The 22,424-nt window shown below is 42.8% G+C and overlaps 1 protein-coding gene across 1 annotated transcript; it reads right to left on the bottom strand.

Annotated features, from left to right (window-relative positions):
- Window positions 1-384: 384 nt before the first annotated feature.
- Window positions 385-22,158, bottom strand: LOC136528975 (two-component response regulator ORR24-like). The gene is made up of 6 exons (XM_066521987.1): window positions 22,085-22,158; window positions 21,867-21,977; window positions 21,606-21,770; window positions 2,136-2,598; window positions 885-1,745; window positions 385-769 (listed from the first exon to the last, which is right to left on the bottom strand). The coding sequence occupies exons 2-4, from the start codon at window positions 21,973-21,975 to the stop codon at window positions 2,240-2,242; spliced, it is 633 nt and encodes a 210-aa protein (XP_066378084.1). The 5' UTR covers window positions 21,976-21,977; window positions 22,085-22,158; the 3' UTR covers window positions 385-769; window positions 885-1,745; window positions 2,136-2,239.
- Window positions 22,159-22,424: the final 266 nt, after the last annotated feature.

The raw sequence follows: 22,424 nt of genomic DNA, 5'->3' as shown, positions 1-22,424 counted from the left end.
ATGGATCTGTAAGAAGATAAGCCACATAGATGCAGAAACATCTACCTTGCATAGGAATTAAACTATAGGGCAAACTACAAGTTTCCACATAAGAAAGTATCGCCATTATTGAATAAATCCTGCTGTGAGAAAAGTTTGAGTTAGATAAAGCTCACTTAAGTGCTCATAATTTTCAAATGTAAAGCCTATTGTGACCTAAGCAAACAAGAAAACTATGAGAAGGTTCATACTTTTTAACAGTCGCCCAAAAATTCATCTATGTCATCACTGGCTATATTTTGTGCCTCACTTGTTCCCGAAAGGAGTTCATCGTTATTATTCACACAATCACCAATACTGATCAATCTGACATTACCTAGTTTATGATAGATCCCAAGGAACCAACAAAGGATCCCTAAGAGCAGCAATGTGATTCTATATGAAAACAAATATATTGACCCAAACTCAGAACCAGAGATTGTACAAGAGTTAGCAGGGAAGGTAGACCCACACCTCCCTCCAAACTTAATCCCCAAGTTGAAAGCTATAGCAGATGCAAGAGCTAATCTTCATAACTACACTACATGACACGTGATTCCACTGAAGATGAACTGCACCTAACTAGCCTACAACAAATAGCACAACTTTGCTCATACAACATGCAAGGACCATGTATTTGTCAGAAGATGGCCAACATAATTCCAAAAACATCTTCCTCCCACTGAATTTACAGTCACGGAGCAAACTCCATGTTCCCATTTAAGAAAGCATCACCATTCTTGAGTAAATCCTGTTGTGAGAAAACAAGTTGAGTTAGATAAACCTCACTTAAGTATAGTCATCCATTCCACATGTAAAGCCTATTGTGAAATAAATAGACAGGAAAAAATAAGAAAAGATCTTACATGTATATCCCACTTGTCCAAAAAGGCATCTATTTCATCAATGGCTTCAATTGGTGCCTCGCTTGTTCCTGTGCTATTCACTTGATCACCAATAGGATGTGGATCAATGTTACCACCTTCAGTGAGATTGCCAGTTGCACCCCCACCATTAGGCATTTGAACTGGCACGACAGAATTGCTAATCTGTGGCTGGCTTGTTCCCACGACGAATCCATTGTTGTTCTCTTGATCACCAATAGCTTGCTGACCAACAGTGCCAACTTCTGAGGGACTGCCAGTTGCACCACAACCATTTGGCATCTGGGTCAACATGATAGAATTGCATATCTTAAGGTTAGACAATGCAGGCCTGGTGCTCAAAGAACTACCTAGAGCAGAGCTGCTAGTTGGCATCACTGTAGAGCTTGTGTTGTTTCCAAAGTCAAATGTTGTCATTGCTATCTGCTCACTGAAACCTACCATTGGTGTGTTTGTCCCAAAAGTTTGAACCTGGCGAGAGAATCCTGGTTTTGCAACAATATCTTCAGGCAAATCGACACCAGAGCCAATTGGATCCATGTCCTGCAGAGGAATCCCCAACAAGTTTCTCTGGGGGCTCATGAGCTCAACTATCTTAGTGGCCAGCACATTGTGTGTTTCAGATCCAGATAGAGAGTACATCCTTGCAAAAGGGTTGCTTGAGCTCGAAGCACCAACCAAGAGAGGGGATGTCTCGCATCTACCAAATTCCTGGTGATTTTCTGGTATACTCATGTTGCTATTAGCATGTGGCCCGCCATTCAACCATGCTTGTTCACCCCAAAATCGATTTGAGTGACTGAGTGTGCCCTCATTCAGCTTTCTCAAGTAGATTCGATACTTCTGAAATTACAAGATAGACAAGTACATTTCATTTAAGGAAAAAATGGCAAAGACATAATGAACTGAAAATGATTTGTCATTTAATTAACTCTAGTAATATATGTGTTAATGTTGCTGAGGGTTCATGGTTCTGCTCACATGCCATCCAAAACTTAATCTATGTGTTTATGCCACTAGAACTTTTATGTGTGACACATAGATGTTCCACAAGAAGTGTCACACACGCAAGTTCCATGAGAAGTGATCAAACACAAGTTCCGGCGGCATAAACACAAATTGGGTTTGAGATGGCAATTGGGCAGAAATACATGTTTGATCAAAATATATATTTAATAATAAGATAGTGGATAAACTCAAAACAAGTGAACGAAGCATGAGTAGAAACAAAACCTGCAGATGACTTGCAACACTCTCTCTACTGATGTTGTCCACATTCATCACTTCTAGAATTTTCTTTGGAACAGCCTCTGAAATTAAAATAACAAAAGATTTTGTTACTGTAAAAAAATGGAATAAGTAAGCTCCATGTTGATAGAAAAGCAATGAATCCTTTGCTTCTTCTGGGTCAATTTGTCCTTGTCCTTGTCAGCATCATCTCTAACTTTTTTGCTCTTCTTTGAATGCTTCCCGGTGTGGTTTGCACCATCCTTCTCAGCATTATCGTCATCCCCATATTGCAATTTCTGACCAGCATCATCATTGACATTGCTGATTTTGTTCCTTGAATTCTTCCCCACCACATGCATCCATATGTTCCTAACATGCTCAAGGCGCACTGGCTTCACGAAATAGTCACAAGCCCCATGCTTTATCCCTGTTACCATAGTCTCCATCTCGTCGTTAGCAGATAGCACTGCATAACATAAGATTAATTATGAATTCACACATCAATAATAAGCTCAATAGACTGGACAAAAAATACTCAAGTGGAATTTGTCTTATTGAGTTGACACATTTCCCCCTTTTGTTTTATTTAGATTCTTTTAGAAGAATAAATGTGTCGCACACACTGCAAAATGGCAAGTCTCAACCATGGTCACTTATTTGTTTCAAAGCTTTTAATAGGAGAAACTATACAAAGTTATCATAATTGGACTTATTCGCCCCTACATCCTCATGAAACAAACGCTAGCTATTACAACCAACAATAATTAGCATAATTGCAAACCACAAAGTTCAATTGTTATAATACGTAACATATAAATTAAAAATGACAAAACTAAGTGGTCAGCTTGACACTAGCCAGCTAGCACTTACAAACAAACAGTAAGATACAAAGCTACAAACAACAAAAACTCAATTCCATGCAGCACATACGAGAAAACCATGACATCTAGAAATGGCAGAATTGACTGACCAACATAACGATCACTGGACTTCTCTATTCAATGTTGTTATTGACAGCTTTGAACTCAGAGAAATTGACTTGAGTGGTCGACAATTCTCATGGGTGAATTCCCTACCAAATCCAAATTATGAAAAGTTAGAGTACTTATGATGACAGATTGGGAATTTAAATATGCGTTGGTGTCGGTACATGCTCTAGATAGAGGTGTATTTGACCACACGCCTCTGTTGCTTGATACTAGCATGCCGGCCTACACGAGGCACCAAAAACAATACAAAATGGAATTGAGTTGGTTCACTAGTGATGATTTTTATAACCAGGTCCTAGAAATCTCTGGGATAAACCGGTCCAAGGAAGTAATTCAGTTCAACATTGGAATAATAAGATGAGTGCATTACGGCGATATCTTCGGGGATGGGCGGCCCATACCAATGGTACCTACAAGCTATAGAAAGCTAGTTTACAAGACACAATTAATAATTTAGATTTTGCCGCTGAGGCTCTTGATTTGACAAATTTTTAGCTTGAACTTTGGCACTATAACTTTAACACCGAAAGTTTAAGAAGCAAATCGAATCTAGCAATATAGACCAATTTGCCTATTAAATGTTAGCTTCAAAATTTTCACAAAAGTGGCTACTAATAGAATCAACTCTACCACATGCATCTTCAGTCCATCTCAGACAGCTTTCATGCGAGGGCGTAACATCCTTGATGGAGTTGTCATGTTACATGAGATTGTTCATGAGCTACATTGCAGACATCGGAATGGAGTGATATTGAAAATAAACTTTGAGAAAGCATATGACAAAGGGAAGTGGCCATTTTTGTTTCAAACACTGCAAATGAAAGGATTTTCACCTAAGTGGATATCTTGGGTTGAGTCTTTCGTTTCGGGTGGATTGGTGGAAGTGTGGCAATCAATGACAATGATGATGTCGGACATTTTTTTCCAAACGAAAAAAGTCCTTCGACAAGGAGATTCTCTCTCTCCATTACTTTTCAACATTGACGCTGATATGTTAGCAATTCTGATTAATTGAGCCAAAGAGGATGGGATGATAAGTGGAGTAGTGCCACATCTTGTTGATGATGGCTTATCTATTCTACAACATGCAGATAAGTGGAGTAGAGCTTAAAAATTAGATTACTTTCGGTCCAGATTTTTATTGGCAAAGTGATGATCAGAGAAGAAAGTATCATCGCGTGAAATGGAACATTTTGTGTCAACCTAGAGACTAAAGGGGAATAGGAATTCATGATTTAAATATTAAGAATGTTGTTGTCCTCAGCAAATGGTTGTTCAAGCTACTAACAACTGATGGAACATGGCAACAAATTCTATGCAATAAATATTTTGGATCTAAACCGCTTTCACAGGTCTATTGGAGAAATGGGGACTAACATTTTGGGCCAATCTCATGAAGGTTAAACAATATATTCTTCGTTTTGGTCCCTTCATAATCAAAGATGGCTCACAAGTTAGATTTTGGGAAGACGGATGGTTCGGCAATGTGACACTGTTATGGTGGCTGTTATGGCTGCTAGGATTGCGAGGGAGAGAGAGGGCCGGCCGGGAGCCTTGCCCACGGTCGAGCAAGAGAGAAGGCTTTTCCCTCTTAATTCTTGCTTATCTCTATCCGAGTTATTACAGCCATTAAATAGGCAACCTGGCCTCAAACCGAGTGGTTGGCGTCATCCCTTGCCCAGTCCCATGCTCCAACGCATGCCTAGTCTTCTCCTCCTAAATTGCCTAGTCTTCTCCTAAATTTAGGCCATGCACAGTCTTCCCTTTTCTAGTCTCGTGCTCCACCGCATGCTGCCTCCTTGCCCAGTCTTGGACATGCAGTGATCACACGCCTCTAACACTACACCCCTCTTGGACAAGCAGCTCATCCTTGAGCTGCAACCTACTCGACACAAACCTAACACCTATAAACAAGCCTTTTACATCTCGGATCACTTTATTATTCTTAACCTAAAATGGATTGGGACTCTTTATTTTTGCTGCCTCCCGAACATAAAGTGGACACCATCCGCACACCAGAGCTACACATGTACAACCACCAGGATCCCATGGACACCATCAGGACGAAGGGGGCGCATGTGGATGGCCACCTGGAAGTGGTCGCAGCAGCGACCAGCGGAGGCGCCCTCGTGGAGGTCGGTGGCGGAATGCGGTAGCACTACGCAGTGTGCTCCCGCGTGTGACCCCATGTCTTCTCCCCGCTGGATGGCTGCTGGTCTGCACCGCACAGAGAAAAGCGGAGATCTTTTGATGGAAAACGACGAGGAGGGGTGCGCCTCCCCAACCGCCACCGCCGCAGACTTTGATTTCGCCGCCCGTGGGGAAAACAACAAGCCTGCCACCCATGGGGGAAACCGCATGCCCAAGATCCCCAATGCAACAGATGAGATCGAGGTCCTCCGAGCAGCGGAGCGCAACTTGGAGGAGCTGCGAAGGGGTGCAGGGCTGAATTAGCTGCACATCGCGCATCTCCTGCCCCCATCGACGCGCTAGGAGGCCACACGCAGCAGCCTACAGCCGCACTACCGCCGACACCTGGCGGGTAAGCATCTTCCCCGCCGGTGCCTTCATGATGTCTGTCGACTGCTCGATCTCTCGCCCTTGACTGGCATCTACTGGGCGCTCGTTATGGAGACGGATGTCGTCCCATAGCCTGGCCAGCCGTAGCTGTAGGGGAACCCTGGTGGCATGGTGGTGGTGGTGGTCACCGATTGTCGGGCTTCCATGGCCTCTAGACGTGCCCAGAGAGACGCCATCTGCTGGGTGAGGTCGGCCAGTTCCTTGGCGATGGGATCTAGCGCCGGCGGCGGCGAGTTGCCCTCCTCAGAACCTAGCATCTCCGATACCAGATGTTATGGTGGCTGTTACGGCTGCTGGGATTGCGAGGGAGAGAGAGGGCTGGTCGGGGGCCTTGCCCACGGCCGAGTAAGAGAGAACGCTTTTCCTTCTTAATTCTTGCTTATCTCTATCTGAGTTATTACAGCCATTAAATAGGCAACCTGGCCTCAAACCGAGTGGTTGGCGTCATCCCTTGCCCAGTCTCACGCTCCAACGCATGCCTAGTCTTCTCGTCCTAAATTGCCTAGTCTTCTCCTAAATTTAGGCCATGCACAGTCTTCAGTCTTGGACATGCAGTGATCACACACCTCTAACAGACACTACGTGAATAGTACCCTTGTTTATACAACATAGTTAGACACAAACAGGCCACCGTGACATATGTTCTAAGTTCCTCACCTCCCAATTTTTCTTGGCCGCCACAGTGGCATATGTTCCGCACTAGTAGAGAACAGACCTTTGATCCTCGGTCAAAATGGGCTCTAGTCCTGGAATTTTTGGCGCTCGGGACTAGAAATACCTTTAGTCCCGGTTGGTGGCTCCAACCAGGACTAAATGTCCCTGCCCAATGGCTACTGCGCCAGACAGAGGTGGCAGGGACCTTTAGTCCTGGTTGGAGCCACCAACCGGGACTAAAGGTATACTTTTACTCCCGGTTGGTGGCTCCAACCGGGAGTAAAGGTCTACTCCCGGGCCGTGGCTGCGCCCGGGGTTGGAAAGTTACCTTTAGTCCCGGTTGGAGCCACCAACCGGGACTAAAGGTCCCCCTTTATATTCCGGCCGTCTCCTTCCTCCCCGAGCGCGAGCTCAGCACATTTTGAAGCTCACTGCAGTAGTGTTCTTGCTTCCTCCCTCCCTCCATTGTTCCTCCATCCATTCTTCGATTCCTCCGTCGATTTCTTCGATTTCTCCGTCGATTCTTCAGTTGTAAAGGTTACAAATCTCATACTCTCATTTTTCACCATTGTCTTATCTCATTTTGTTCACTATATATATATGGTTCTTTATTGTGGTTTTTTTCATTTGTAAGCAATTTGAGCTTAAAATCACTTCAAACTTGCATATTTACATGAAAGAAGGTTAAAGTAGCTAGTTGAACTTGCGGACCGTGTTCATCTCGGCGACCATGTTCTCTGCCGAGCGGTAACGGACGTCAAGGAGGAGCTTTGATTCTATGAGGGAGAGCGGCAACGGTCGTGGAAGACCGTGTTCCCTTCCTCGTAGAATCGGAGCTCTTCCATGGCAAGTACGGTGCCGTCCGGTGGAGAAATGCTCGCCGAGATGATCACGTAAGCAAGTTCAACTAGTACGGATGGTTATTTATTCATATGTCCCGATATCGTCGCAGTAGTCTGTCAATCACCGTACTTTTTATTTTAACTTTTTATGAAATAAAAACTTAGAAAATAGTTAGAAAATTATAGAAAATCCGTACTAGTTGAACTTGCGGACCGTGTTCAGTTCGGCGAGCATGTTCTCTGTCGAGCGGTAACGGACATCAAGGAGGAGCTTTGATTCTACGAGGGAGAGCGACAACGGTCGTGGGAGACCGTGTTCCCTTCCTCGTAGAATCAGAGCTCTTCCTTGACCAAGTACGGTGCTGTCCGGTGGAGAAATGCTCGCCGAGATGATCACGTAAGCAAGTTCAACTAGTACGGATGGTTATTTATTCACATGTCCCGATATTGTCGCAGTAGTCTGTCAATCACCATACTTTTTATTTTAACTTTTTATGAAATGAAAAACTTAGAAAATAGTTAGAAAATTATAGAAAATCCGTACTAGTTGAACTAGCGGACCGTGTTCATGTCGGCGAGCATGTTCTCTGCCGAACGGTAACGAACGTCAAGGAGGAGCTTTGATTCTACGAGGGAGAGCAACAACAGTCGTGGAAGACCATGTTCCCTTCCTCGTAGAATCGAAGCTCTTCCTTGACCAAGTACGGTGCCGTCCGGTGGAGAAATGCTCGCCGAGATGATCACGTAAGCAAGTTCAACTAGTACGGATGGTTATTTATTCACATGTCCCGATATCGTCGCAGTAGTCTGTCAATCACCGTACTTTTTATTTTAACTTTTTATGAAATCAAAAACTTAGAAAATAGTTAGAAAATTATAGAAAATCCGTACTAGTTGAACTAGTGGACCGTGTTCATTTCGGCGAGCATGTTCTCTGCGGAGCGGTAACGGACGTCAAGGAGGAGCTTTGATTCTACGAGGGAGAGCGGCAACGGTCGTGGAAGACCGTGTTCCCTTCCTCATAGAATTAGAGCTCTTCCGTGGCCAAGTACGGTGCCGTCCGGTGGAGAAATGCTCGCCGAGATGATCACGTAAGCAAGGTCAACTAGTACGGATGGTTATTTATTCACACGTCCCGATATCGTCGTAGTAGTCTGTTATGTGTGTACACTCCCATTCTTCTGTTAATTTGCAGAAATATCATGTGAATTACTTACCTACCGCAGTAAAAGATGAGAACACAATGACCATTAAAAATATCATTGTTTAGAGATCTAGATAATTTTATAGTTTCTTAATTTTATTTGTTTATAAAAGGAGAAATTTATAGTGTATTAAAAAATGAGTATAGAGAGTAGATGGCAACTGCTTCGGGGTCCTCGGCCTCTCATGGGTTTCCAAAGCGACTTAGGCCGGGCCTCCCTCTCATTCCATGCGGCAAGTGTCATGATGAGACGAAGATTGTGATGGAGTACCGAGTGAAGAAGGAGGGTCCCAACAAGGATCGTATCTTCTACAAGTGTCCGGATCGCAATGTGAGTTATTTTATCGTATTTAATGATTATGGTTAGTTTATACCTATTTTCATGATGGTTGTGATTAAAGTTCTAATTTTTTGTTTTAATTTCAGTGGGATGGCAGTGGACGATGTTCAGGCTTCTACTGGGAGGAAGAGTATGTTGAACTCGTGTAAAAATATCTTGCACAACAGGCAGATACGGCGGCTAATGAGGCAGTGATCCAGCTGAAGAAGCCCAAAGATGTTGCACAATCGGGGGATCTGTCTGTTTTAGTTGAGATTGGTCGTGAAATCCTAGTGCTACTGAAATGTATTTTAGCTTTAGTTCTTTTAGTGGTAGTTGGGATTGTCTACATTGTAGCGATGCTTTCATAAATTTGTATCTTTTGTGGTGGCATGCATGTTGTATAAATAATTAATTATGATCTAGGTTTTAATATGGTATTTATGTCATGTAATGCAGATGAGCCGTCATTGGATGTATAATGCTAATCGCCGCTCCCAAGAGTTCATTGACGGCGTGCATTCTTTGTTACGTGCGGCCGAGGCAAACAAACACGACGGTTTCATGTGCTGCCCATGTGCCATATGTAAGAATATGGTGGAATATCCTTGCTCAAGGACTCTTCATTCACACTTGTTCAAGTCGGGTTTCATGCCAAACTATATTTGTTGGACAAAGCATGGAGAAACCGGTGTTGTAATGGAAGAAGGTGAAGAAGAACAATGGGACGACAATGATATTATTCCCGATGGTGCGTGCTTCAATGATACTGTAATGGGAGAAGCCGAAGAAGAGGTAGCCGCAGAAGATGAGCCGGCTGATGATCTTTCTCAGGTCATTCGTGACGCACAAAGAGAATGTGAAAGTGAAAAGGAGAAGATCAAGTTCAAGCAGATGCTAGAAGATCACAAGAAATTGTTGTACCCAACTTGTGATGTAGGGCAGAAAAAGTTAGGAACCACACTAGAATTGTTGCAATGGAAGGCAAAGAATGGTGTATCTGACAAGGGATTTAGAGAGTTACTAAAAATCCAAAAAAAGATGCTTCCGAAGGACAATGAATTGCCCGCCACTACCTATGAAGCAAAACAAGTTGTCTATCCTATGGGGCTAGAAATAGAGAAGATACATGCATGTCCTAATGACTGCATCCTATACCGTGGCAAAGAGTACGAGAAATTGGATGCATGCCCGGTATGCCATGCGTCGCGGTATAAGATCAGGCGAGATGACCCTAGTGATATTGAGGGCGAACGTCCGCGGAAGAAAATCCCTTCCAAGGTTATGTGGTATGCTCCTATAATACCACGCTTGAAACGTCTATTCAGAAACAAAGAGCATGCAAAATTGTTGTGATGGCACAAAGAAGATCGTAAGGTAGACAATATGTTGAGACACCCTGCTGATGGGTCCCAGTGGAGAGCAATCGACAGAGAATTCCCAAAGTTTGCAAATGACGCAAGAAACTTAAGGTTTGCTTTAAGTACAGATGGTATCAATCCTTTTGGAGAGCAGAACAGTAGTCATAGCACTTGGCCTGTTACTCTAAGTATCTACAACATTCCTCCTTGGTTATGCATGAAGCGAAAGTTCATTATGATGCCTGTGCTCATCCAAGGCCCGAAGCAACCTGGCAATGACATCAATGTGTACCTGAGACCACTTATTGACGAACTTCTCATTTTGTGGAATAAAGAAGGTGTACGTGTGTGGGATGAGTACAAACAGGAACACTTTGATCTGCGAGCATTGTTGTTCGTAACAATCAATGATTGGCCTGCTCTAAGTAATCTTTCAGGACAGTCAAATAAGGGATATAATGCATGCACACACTGCTTCGGTGATATTAGAGGTGTATTCTTAAAAAAATGTCGAAAGGTCGTGTACCTTGGCCATCATCGATTTCTTCCTGCAAATCACCCCGTAAGAAAGAAAGGCAAGCATTTTAAAGGGAAGGCAGACCACCTGACCAAGCCTCGCAACCGAACCGGTGAGGATGTACTCGATATGGTCAATGATGTGAAAGTCGTCTTTGGAAAAGGACATGGAAGCCAACCTGTTCTGAACAACGCTAACGGTCACGCACCCATGTGGAAGAAGAAGTCTATATTTTGGGACCTACCCTATTGGCAAGTCCTAGAGGTCCACGGCTCGATCAACGTGATGCACCTGACGAAGAATCTTTGTGTGAACCTGCTAGGCTTTATGGGTGTGTATGGAAAGCCTAAGGACACATTTGAAGCAAGACAGGACCTGCGTTGTTTGAGAGAAAGAGACAACCTGCATCCAGAGAAGACAGATGATGGACGCCATTACTTACGTCCTGCTAGCTACACTCTAAGCAAAGAGGAGAAGGAAATCATGTTTGAATGCTTAAACAACATCAAGGTACCATCTGGATTCTCCTCGAATATAAAGGGTATTATAAATGTGTCAGAGAAGAAATTCTGTAACTTAAAGTCCCATGACTGTCATGTTCTCATGACGCAATTACTTCCAGTTGCATTAAGAGGAATTCTACCTCCAAATGTACGTCTAGCCACCATGAAGCTATGTGCATTCCTCAATGCAATTTCTCAGAAGGCAATTGATCCAACTGATCTAGCTAAACTACAGAATGATGTGGTTCAATGTCTCGTCAGCTTTGAGTTGGTGTTCCCTCCTTCCTTCTTTGATATTATGACACACCTCCTAGTTCACCTAGTCAAGGAGATTTTCACTCTCGATCCTGTGTTCCTACATAACATGTTCCCCTTAGAGAGATTCATGGGAGTCCTGAAGAAATATGTTCACAACCGTGCTCGCCTAGAAGGAAGCATCGCCAAGGGCTATGGAATAGAAGAGGTCATTGAGTTCTGTGTTGACTTTATTCCCGACCTTGACTCCCTTCATATATTGGTACGGATGATTATTATTTCAATAAAGCGCACTACACAGTTCTACAGAACTCCTCTTTGGTAGATCCGTATATTGAGACACACAAGGATCTCTTACGATCCGAGTTTCCAGGGAAGACTGAAGCTTGGATTATGCGTAAGCACATGAAAACTTTCGGCGGTTGGTTGCGAAAAAAATGTCAAGGTGATGAGAGCATCCATGAGCAACTGTATTTATTGGCTATGCAACCATCATGACATATCATCACATACAAATGGTACGAGATAAATGGGAACATATTCTACATAGTAGCCCAAGATAAAAGGAGTACCAACCAAAACAGTGGTGTCCGCATAGATGCCACAGACCCGAATGGGAATAAGCAGACATATTATGGACGCATAGATGAAATATGGGAACTAGAATATGCACCTACTTTGAAGATCCCATTGTTCAAGTGCCAATGGGTCAAGGTGACCGGAGGTGGGGTAACAGTAGACAACGAGTATGGAATGACAACAGTAGACCTTAGTAATATTGGGTACAAAGATGAACCATTCGTCCTTGCCAAGGATGTGAATCAGGTGTTCTATGTCAATGATATGTCTACCAAACCAAAAAGAGGAAAAAACGATAATGACTCAACCAAAGAGCCAAAGCGCCACATAGTTCTTTCAGGGAAAAGAGTCATCGTGGGAATTGAGGACAAGTCGGACATGTCAGAAGATTATGAAAAGGATGACCGAATTCCGCCATTCAAAGTGAACAAAGACCCTAGCATCTTGGTAAATGATGAGGACACTCCATGGTTACGACGCGATCATAACCAAGGGACATACGTAAAGAAGAAGTTCACTGCTGTGCCCACTTGATGATATAGTGATTTAATGTAGTGTGTGTTTGAGATATTATGTAATAATTGTGAATTCAGATGTTATTATGTCATGTTTCAAATTAAATCAATGCTTGATTTGGTGGGATTTCTCTCTCAAAAAGGTAAATTAGGATATTGAGTGATGAAAAATTAAAATATTAACATTAAAATGATATGAAAACAAATTTCCTGTCCAAAACCAATAGTTTTAATCATTTTAAATCAATGCCTTTTATTTAATTTACTATGTATTTAACAAAAACTATTACATTTCTATTGTATTTAACAAGACTATTGCTTAAAACAGGCGGGAAACGAAACTGCAGGCCACCTTTACTCCCGGGTGGGAAGCCCACCCGGGAGTAAAGGTGGGCTGCAGTTTTGTGGCCCGCCAAAAAAAAAACCTTTACTCCTGGTGCGTGTTACCAACCGGGAGTAAAGGTATACCTTTACTCCCGGTTGGTAAGACGCACCGGGGGTAAAGGACCTTTACTCCCGGTGGGGGGATGGCACCGGGAGTAAAGGGGTATGGCCTATATATACCAGGGCCATCTTCTTCCTTGCGTTCTTCATCGATTCCTCTCCCCTGCGCCCACGCCACACCGAGGACGCCGCCGCCACCCCGCCCGACGCCGGTCGTCACCACCGCCTCACGCGCGTCCGCGGTCCCCACGCCACCCCGCGCGCCAACGACCTCGCTGCTGCTGCCCGCCCCAGCCCAACACGTGCCAGCCGCTGCTTGGTAAGTTTTGGTAAGTTAATTTCATCATTAGCGCCGATGACCTCGCTGCTGATGCGATCTTGAATGTGTTTCGTCATTAGCGCCGATGACCTCGCTGCTGATGCGATCTTGAATGTGTTTCGTCATTAGCGCCGACGACCTCGCCAGCCACTGCTTGGTGTTGTAAAAATGTGTACCACGCGCCGACGACCTCGCTGCTGATGCGATCTTGAATGTGTTTCGTCATTAGCGCCGACGACCTTGCTGCTGATGCGATCTTGAATGTGTTTCGTCATTAGCGCCGACGACCTCGCCAGCCGCTGCTTGATGTTGTAAAAATGTGTACCGCGCGCCGACGACCTCGCTGCTCTGCTGCTGCTGATACGACCTCGCTGCTTGGATGTGTACTGTGTTGTAAAAATGTTAAGTTCGTCGTCCACGGGTGTGCACAAGCAGCTGTTGTCGGCCACCAGGCCATTCCTTAACGACGACGACAAGCGTAGTCTTCGTCATTAGCGCGTGTAACCGACGCGTGTCATCCAGCAACACCAACGAAAACGGCAAATTAAGCGTACAATGATACAGTGGCTAGTCACCATTTATCTTTAAAAATAGTTACAGATATTACGATTGATGTTTCAAGTTACCACCATAAATCGATTTATAAAGACGGTTGGTATATCACCCTGAAATCGATTTGTAGACATAGTTGGTAATAATGTGACCGGTCTCAAAAAGAAATACAGCGCAATGAAGTTCATAACCTTTCAAGTTAGATTAAGAACTTTCTATTGAAGTTGTTGAGCTAGAAGACATGTACAACCTTTACTTGATATTTTCAATTAAAATAGTATATGGCCCCAAAATTATGCTTTAAATTTTTTAGTTTTTCAAATTCAATTTTAAAATGTACATTCTTGCTGCCGAATAGATCTGAAACGTAGAAATTTGTTCTCCTAAACTGAAAACATTTCTCTTTTGAAAGTAGAACATTGTTTCATGAATCTAGAACATTGTCTTTGCTCAATACAAGAATTTTTTCTATCTTCATAGATCAATGTTTGTTAACGAAATTTTATCCAAATATATTCATGTAGGGTCTTTTTTTTGAAGGATTTGTTGTAGGATATATAATGCTCAAATAGGAACTCAATTTGGATACCCAGTTTGTAAACTAAGCGTTTTTTAGTTTATAAAAAATATCACATGTGATGATGTAAGCAGTTTTGGTTGGACTTGCATGCATGGCTAAAGATAATTTGGGCCACAAGAAAGAAAAGTCCAAAAAGAAGATAAATTCTTATCATTTCGGAAATAGTAATGGTTATATTAGCAATAAGACACATATACTTACATTTCATAATGACTTATACTTACATTATCAGCATAGAATTTTCTCATATGATGAATGACTACATGGTTCACATGGTACATAGGATCACAACATCACGCACCGACACCGCCCCAGCCCGCCTCACGTCGTCGTCGTCAGCACGCCGGCCCGCCTCACGTCGTCGTCGTCAGCACACCGGCCACCGCGCTGACACGTATATATACATCATTTGTATTCATATGCATGTATATATACGTCACGGAGCACCGCTGCCCTCGTTCGCCCATGCGTTTCTATGTATACGGCGGAGCACCGCCGCCCTCGTTCACCCATGTGTACAGACATATATACGGCGGAGTGGAGCACCGCCACTCTTGTCACACCGCCCTCTCTCGCGACCTAGTCGATCAACATTCGTATTATCGTTATCGTTAACGCTAAACAATCACACCAGGGCGAACCACGCTGTTGATGTCACCAACGTGGTTCGCCCTAGTCATCGACGCAATTCGCCCTCGGCCGTTTATGTATAGCCCTAATTCGCCTTAGTACCGACGCAGTTCGCCCTAGTGTGGCGAATTGCGTCCGTGACCGAGGGGCAATATTTAATAATGCATATTGTTCATAGATTTTACGCATGTAAGCAAAGATTTGACGTACTATATATTGGTTTTGTTTTTTGAAGGTAGATGGCCGACCCGAGAAACATGGATGAGGAGGAGTTGATGATGAATTTGATCAACACTGGCACTCAAGTTGCCGGCGATGATGGTGCTAAAAATAACGTGCAAGAGGATGCAGATGACGGGAGTCAGTACTTAGCTCTTGAACAAAATGAGCAACAACATATTGGCCAAGTATATATTTTTTATTATTAGCTATATATATTATCATATGTCTTATGTGTGCTCATGACATTAAAAATAATGTTTATGTTTTGTAGCCCTCTGGATCGACATCAACAACTACAACGAAGAGTAAAAATGTTCGAGGTCCCAAAAAGCCATTGGAGGGCCGCTTCATCATCTCGGAGTTCAATGTGGATATAGGAGAACCGAGGGGGCCGAATAAAATGAAATTTGTACACCATTGTGGTTACCTTGTATGGGACCAGCTCCCGATTAGTACCCGTGAATGGAAGAAGAAGACCAATGCTCCTCATATCAGTTTTGTCTCTGATCGTGACAAGACGTTAATTTGGAAAGATGTCTTGGTACATTTCACGCTCCAAACAGATGGTTATGATGATATAATTGATGGTGATGAATTGAAGGAGCGAGTTAGGGATTGGGCAATGAAGAAGATGGCCACCCAGTTTCAGACTTGGAAGAAACACCTATACACGACGTATGTCAAGAAGAACATAGCACCAGATTTTACTGTCTCAGGCCCGATCTCAAAGCAGAGGCCCTATTGGGATGAGTTTGTACAGTACAAGACTTCAGAAGAGGGTGTGAGTCGGGTGATAAAGAACCAACGTAATGCCCAATAGAAGACATACCACCATAACTTGGGATCAGGTGGCTACCCAACTGCCATTAAGAAGTGGAACAAAATGGAAGCAGACCTTCTTGCCAAGGGTATCAGACCAGAATCACTCGAGTGGGGAGAACGTGTAAAGAATTGGTTTTTCGCTCATGGGGGAACACTAGACCAGGAGACAGGGAAGTGCGTTTATGGCGCAAGACTGCAAGAAGCAGCAGAAAGATTGTTTTATGCTCAGAGAGCTACTGCTAGTGGTGCGTTCAGGCCCAACAGAGAGAAGGATGAGCTGACATACGCCATCGGGACTATTGAACATGGTGGCCGAACTAGAGGCAAAGGAAGTGTCTCGTGGGAGCATGGATTCCCTCAGGACAGACCTTCCTACAGAAGCCGCTAGAGAAAGAAGGAAGAAGAGGCACAGCGGCTCCAGAGGTTGGAGGAAGCGGTGCGTGAAGCACAGGAGCGGGGAAAAAACCTTGAAGCGAGAATGCAGGAGGAAATCAGAAGGCAAGTGCAAATAGCAGTGAGTGCAAGCAAGCAGGCATCAGAGCTAGGAATCAACATTAGCCAATCTATTTAGTTGAAAAGCAGTTGCGCTTCCACAGAGATACCAAATCAAGGGGACACAGGACTGCGCTTCCCTGTGGATGATGTCACTGAACCTTGTACAACGTGTGAGCTACACATTCCGAAGGGGAATTCCACAATCAAGGTGGCTATCGGTCTTGTTAATCTTATCGACCGAGCCAAGACACCAAGGATTCATGGGAATATAATCCAAGAAGGATATGCTACCATCTCGGTAGATAAAGTTGAAAAAGGTTTTAGTGATTTGCCTCTTGACATTCCTGGAGGTGATGGCGAGAAGACTCTAGGAGAAGCGGAGAAGACATTCATTCTATGGCGCAAGCGCTACATTATCATTCCAGGGATGTCGGCTCCACCTCCTCCTGAACTACCTCACCATAGGTACGTGCGGATGAAAACACTACATCATTAATTTGTATTGGCTTAAATAATTAACAATCTGCTCATAATAATATGTCATTCCTTTTTTTGTAGCAGATCCTCCCCCAACCTAAATCCAATTGTTCAATCGCCAGATCATCATAGTGCTCTGTACGATGACATTGTGTTGGAAGGCAAGGCTGCATCCACACCATCTCCAAGGAGGTCTCCAACGCCGCAGCCGCCACCTCCAAGGAGGTCTCCAACGCCGCTACCAACACCTCCAAGGAGGTCTCCAACGCCTCCCCCACCCTCGCCTACCAAGAAGCCTAGCAAGAGGCTAGCCCCTCAAACGAAGAATCAGTCCCCGCCTGCAAAGAAAGCCACCGTGAAACCAAGGGCTATTCCCAAAATAATATCTGAAGAGAAGGAAGAAGGAACTGATGCATATAAAAAAGATATGTCTAGATTCTATGACAAACTTAAAAAGAAGCAAGAAGCAAGGAAAAACCCGGAGAAACCGTACTTCTTCGTAGCTCCAGATATTCTAAGAAAAAGGGTGGCTTCTTACCAGCAACAACAGCGGGAATCTCGTAAGCCGTCCAAATCAACGTTATCGGACTATGACCGCACTCTCACCAAGTCAATTGAGGCGGCACAGAAAAAGAAGCGGGCAGGGAAAGGAGTTGCCCAACTCGGACAACAAGCGCACCAATCAGTCCCCCGCTAGTTGTTGGTAATGAATATGGTTCGAATTTAGGATTAATGCATCAGGCAAACATACCTCCGGATGTCGATTTGGATCACCTTGGTGAATTTATTGATGAGCCTGGTCTCGACCTTTACCAGATGTTTGGTGATGGAAACATTGAGAGTGCGGCGGAGGTTGATATTTGGAAGAAAAAATTTGTACTAGGCCAGAGTCTATACAACCCTCAAGCCTTATTTGATCTGGGGACGCAAATGTACCTGCTAAACAAGTGGTACATGCAGGCGTCTACCGGTGGAGACTTCTGCGTTGGTGTCAGAATTAGAGACGAACATTGGTTCCGTGGCGATGATGTTATGTATGTTGACTTTGCAGAATTTCATCAACTATGCCACCTGACCTCTCTGGACAAAGTTATCATTAGCTGCTATTGCCTGTAAGTAATAATTCTTTCGATCTATTATTAAACTCATCATATGTGTGTATATGCATATAAATTATCCTAACAAGTACTATATATATGTAGATTTACAATGACAGAACTCAGAAAGGAAGGCTGCAATGAAATTGGTTTTATTGATCCCCATATAATATTCAAAGACCCAATTACTCCAAAGACTAATTGGAAGTCTGAGTCAGAGAGTAACCTCATGAACTTCTTAGTGAACCAACGCCACAAGAAGGATATACTCTTTCCCTATAACTTCAAGTGAGTGTTAATAATGTCGATCATCCTTAATGGCTCATATGTTGATTCTAGTTAATTAATGAGTGTTATGCGTTATATCCTATAAACACATACAGCAATCACTGGATATTGATGGACATCGATCTGGTGAAAAGTCACTTGATAATCTATGACTCGATGAGAAAACTACAACAAGACTACCAAGATATGATAGATATTATCCAGAGGTAATTTCGGGATCTCTAGCAACTATATATATACACAAACATGATGATTAACTATATCTAATGACGTGACAAATTTTTTATTGGGCAGTGTTTGGAAAACCTTTATTGAGAAGCAACACATGGAAAAATGCAAAGCGCCACTGAATGTAATCCCTTTGAAAGTAAGTCCCCTGAATCGCATCATCTTTATTAATTAAACATATAGCTTTCACCGGATCACCAGATTGGATGACAAATCTTTTTCTCGTAAAGTGGTGTCTGAGGCAGGAACAGGGGAACAACTACGGTGGTTACTATGTTTACAAGTTTATCAAGGTGGTCTTCCAAAGAACTCCTACAGAGAGACTCAAATTACGTTAAAAATATACTATATATTCATTTAATTATTATTATTGATTGTGTTACTATGTCTTTATATATATATATATATGTACATATATTAATTTATTTTCCTTTAATTCAAACCTGTAGACTCGATGGTTGGAGGAAAAGGTCATACCGCAAGACCAAATCAAAGCAATTCAAGAGTCTATAGCCAAATTTTTTAATGAGCAGGTCATCGATTCCAAGGGCGAGTTCTACTTCGACCCAACACTACCATGGAAGCCAAGCTAGAGGATGAGAGAAAACTTGTTATATCACAACAACTGTAATGCAATCTTTTTGTAATATATGCACATGAAATAATATAATGTAAAATACGCATATGCATGCATGCATGTAAATATATATATATGATGCATGCATGCATATATATATTTTTTTTCTATGCTTGAATTGTGTGATTTAATACGTTCATTGTGCTTGAACCGAAACATACTATACGCGCGTATAAATATATAATTAGCAGCGTACAATACGACTTCAAAAACAAAAAAAGAAAAGAAAAGAAAAAAGAAAAAAAAACCTTTAGTCCCTGTTCGTATTACCAACCGGGACTAAAGGTGCCGGCCATCGTGGCATGTCAGGAGGCACCTTTAGTCCCGGCCGGTTGGTGTTACCCACCGGGACTAAAGGTCCTCCTTTAGTCCCGGTTTCTGACCCGGGACTAAAGGACCCCCCTTTAGTCCCGGATGCTTGCTCCCGGGTGGGGAACCGGGACTAGAGGGGGTTCCTCACCGGGAGTAAAGCTCGGTTCTCTACCAGTGCCGAGTTCCTCACCTCCCAATTTTTCTTGGTGCAGGGATTTAATAGGACCTAAGTTAGCAGCATGGAACAATTTGTTATCACGTATTGCTAATATTACTTTGACACAAGAAAAAGATGAGTTTCATTGCTAATATTACTTTGACACAAGAACAAGATGAGTTTCACTGGAATCTATCAAATGGACATTTCTCGGCAAAATCCCTCTATATGGCACTTATCCACTTAGATGTTCCCAATATTAATAAGAGAATATGGAAATTAAAGGCCCCTTTAAGAATGAAACAATTAAGCATCTGTTTTTCGAGTGTCAATTTGTTCGTGCAGTCTGGGCTGTTGTGCAAGCAGCTACAGGTCTTCCTCAACCTTGTAGTGTATCCAACATGTTCGGAAATTGGTTACGTCATTTAAGTAAGGACTTCAAGCCGCTAGTCCTGTTGGGAGCAGGTGTCATTTGTTGGTCGCTTTGGTTATACAGGAATGATATAATTTTTTAAAGAAAAGGTGTTTCTTCTCCTGTGCAGGTTATCTTCTCAACTATACATTGGTTTCGTACCTTGGGCTATACTACAGAGACCGACTTTCCAGGATTTGGTTGTGGTGGTCTGTCTACAATTAGCGCAGGTGGCCAAGGAATGTTTTTTTCCCAGGCACATGGGTGGCGATCTAGCCTACGCATTGATTGATACTAGTGTGTCGAACTTCCTTGAAACATAATAGGTTGTGTGCATTCTAATATGCAGAGGCCAGGAGTGTTTTCATGCATGAGGATTGTATCAACTTGATGTAATGAGCTTGAAACATAATAAAAGCTTCCTTTATCGAAAAAACTTACCAACATGACACGGAATAAACGGCAAATGACAGAAGTCGACATGGACATGTATAAAACTAAAAGAGCCAACATTAAATGGTCAAATCGTCACTATCTAATGCTTAGGAACAAGCAATAACATAAAATTACAAAGGAAAAACAATCAATTGCATGTAGGCTTATGAAAAACTATAATGCACATGAAACTACACCTACAAGCAAAAAAACAAAGTGGTCATCTCAATACCATCTAGCCCTATGAATATACAGTTACATGTAAAAGTACAAATGACAAAACCCAATTTTCGCATAGAGCTGTATCAAAATACAAATGGCAAAATTAAGTAGTCAACTCAAGTACAGCTAGTGTTTTTTTTTGAGGCATTAGCATAAAAATGACAAAAAAAAGTAGTCAACTCAATTATTACACATTTAAAACTAAAAATGGCAATATCAATTGTTCAACTCGACACCATCTAGATAAGAAAAAATAGGGTACTATTCAAAGTTACTTGAACAAAAAAGAGAAATCTTGGGAGCAAATTGTACCATATATGAAACTAAAAATGACAACATTAAGTGGTCAACTCAACACCATGCGGTTCTTATGAACAAGCAGTGATGCTGTACAAAAGTACAATAGACAAAATTCAGTTTCATGTAGAGCTCATAACATATGAAACTACAAATGGCAAAATAAAGTAGTTGGCTCGTCTACACCTAGCACTTAGAAGCAAACAGTTGGATACAAAGTAGAAAAAAAAACCACTAGTTATTATTAGCTTGTTTGCAACTGAAGATATGCATCCCAAAATCAGGTTTATGATTCGAATGCAACCATTATTAATTGCTATCCTAGTAACCAACCAGGACCTGAATATTTATAACAATCACTGCACTGGAAAAAAAATAATCATAATAATCAACAGATTTATGTCATATTGCATACCAATGGATCGATGTATATACGGTCTATTCAGTGCGTCCATCAAAAATCATATCCAAAGCAACTAGTACATATCCATGCACAAAAATGGTGGGTGAGTTTGAGCAGGGGCTTTACTGATGACTGGGATATCCATCTCCAGGCTGATGAGCTCGAGGAGCTTGAAGCCATTAATGCCGTCAGGCATGAAAACGTCACTGATAACCAGGCCGAACTGGTCTTTCCTGTCCTTCCTCGCTCTGAGCATGTCCAGCGCCGTGGAAGCATCGGTCACCGTTGTCACTGCATAGCAACACAAGCATTCGAACAAAAATGAAAAGAAATCACCGTTGAGCCCTTGACCTGATCACAGTGGAATCGGAGGAAATAAACACTCACCGTTGTTGTAGTTGCACAACTTTAGCACTCTCTTTAGTACAGCGAGGTTGATGCGGTCATCATCTACAGCGAGCACGCGCAGTCCAGCTAAGAACTTGGCCGCGTCCATCTCTTCCCCCATCAAAAAAACGAGCAGATCAACACCATGAAAGAAACAGCGGACCACAAAAACTCCCCGCGAGAACAGAGGAAAACACCCCGCAGTCGACCTTTCTTACCTGCTGCAATTGCTTTCCTGCAAGAACCTTCTGGAGCAACAGGCGGATAGTGAAGAAACAAGGAGCGAGCAGAATTCGAGGTGGAGCATGGAGAGGAATGCAGTGAGGGGGGTGGGGATTTATAGCAGAGGATTGGGGGGACACGGGCGGATTCGAAAGCCTGTTCATCCTTCTGAATTTCCCTCCCATTAATTGCTACCTTCGGTTACTATCTGCTTCCATCTCTAGCCTGTTGGCTTTGCTCGTCCCTTCTGTGAGCTTATAGATATAGATATTCAGTTTCTAATGAATGAAACCACTCGAGAATCTCCCATGGTTTCAACTGGTTTTGAAACAAAAG

The sequence above is a fragment of the Miscanthus floridulus genome, chromosome 19 (genome assembly GCF_019320115.1).
Source record: "Miscanthus floridulus cultivar M001 chromosome 19, ASM1932011v1, whole genome shotgun sequence".
NCBI classification, from domain to species: Eukaryota; Viridiplantae; Streptophyta; class Magnoliopsida; order Poales; family Poaceae; genus Miscanthus; species Miscanthus floridulus.
The sequence above is the reverse complement of the archived record's forward strand: the minus strand, read 5'-3'. Positions and strand labels throughout refer to the sequence as shown.

Excerpts from the sequence above, each read along its gene's own strand:
- LOC136528975 (XM_066521987.1), bottom strand. The coding sequence starts at position 21,975 with ATGGACGCGGCCAAGTTCTTAGCTGGACTGCGCGTGCTCGCTGTAGAT. Across the intron at positions 21,771-21,866 it reads GTTGTGCAACTACAACAACG|TGACAACGGTGACCGATGCT; the intron begins GTGAGTGTTTAT and ends GTTGCTATGCAG. Across the intron at positions 2,599-21,605 it reads GATGGATATCCCAGTCATCA|TGCTATCTGCTAACGACGAG; the intron begins GTAAAGCCCCTG and ends TATGTTATGCAG.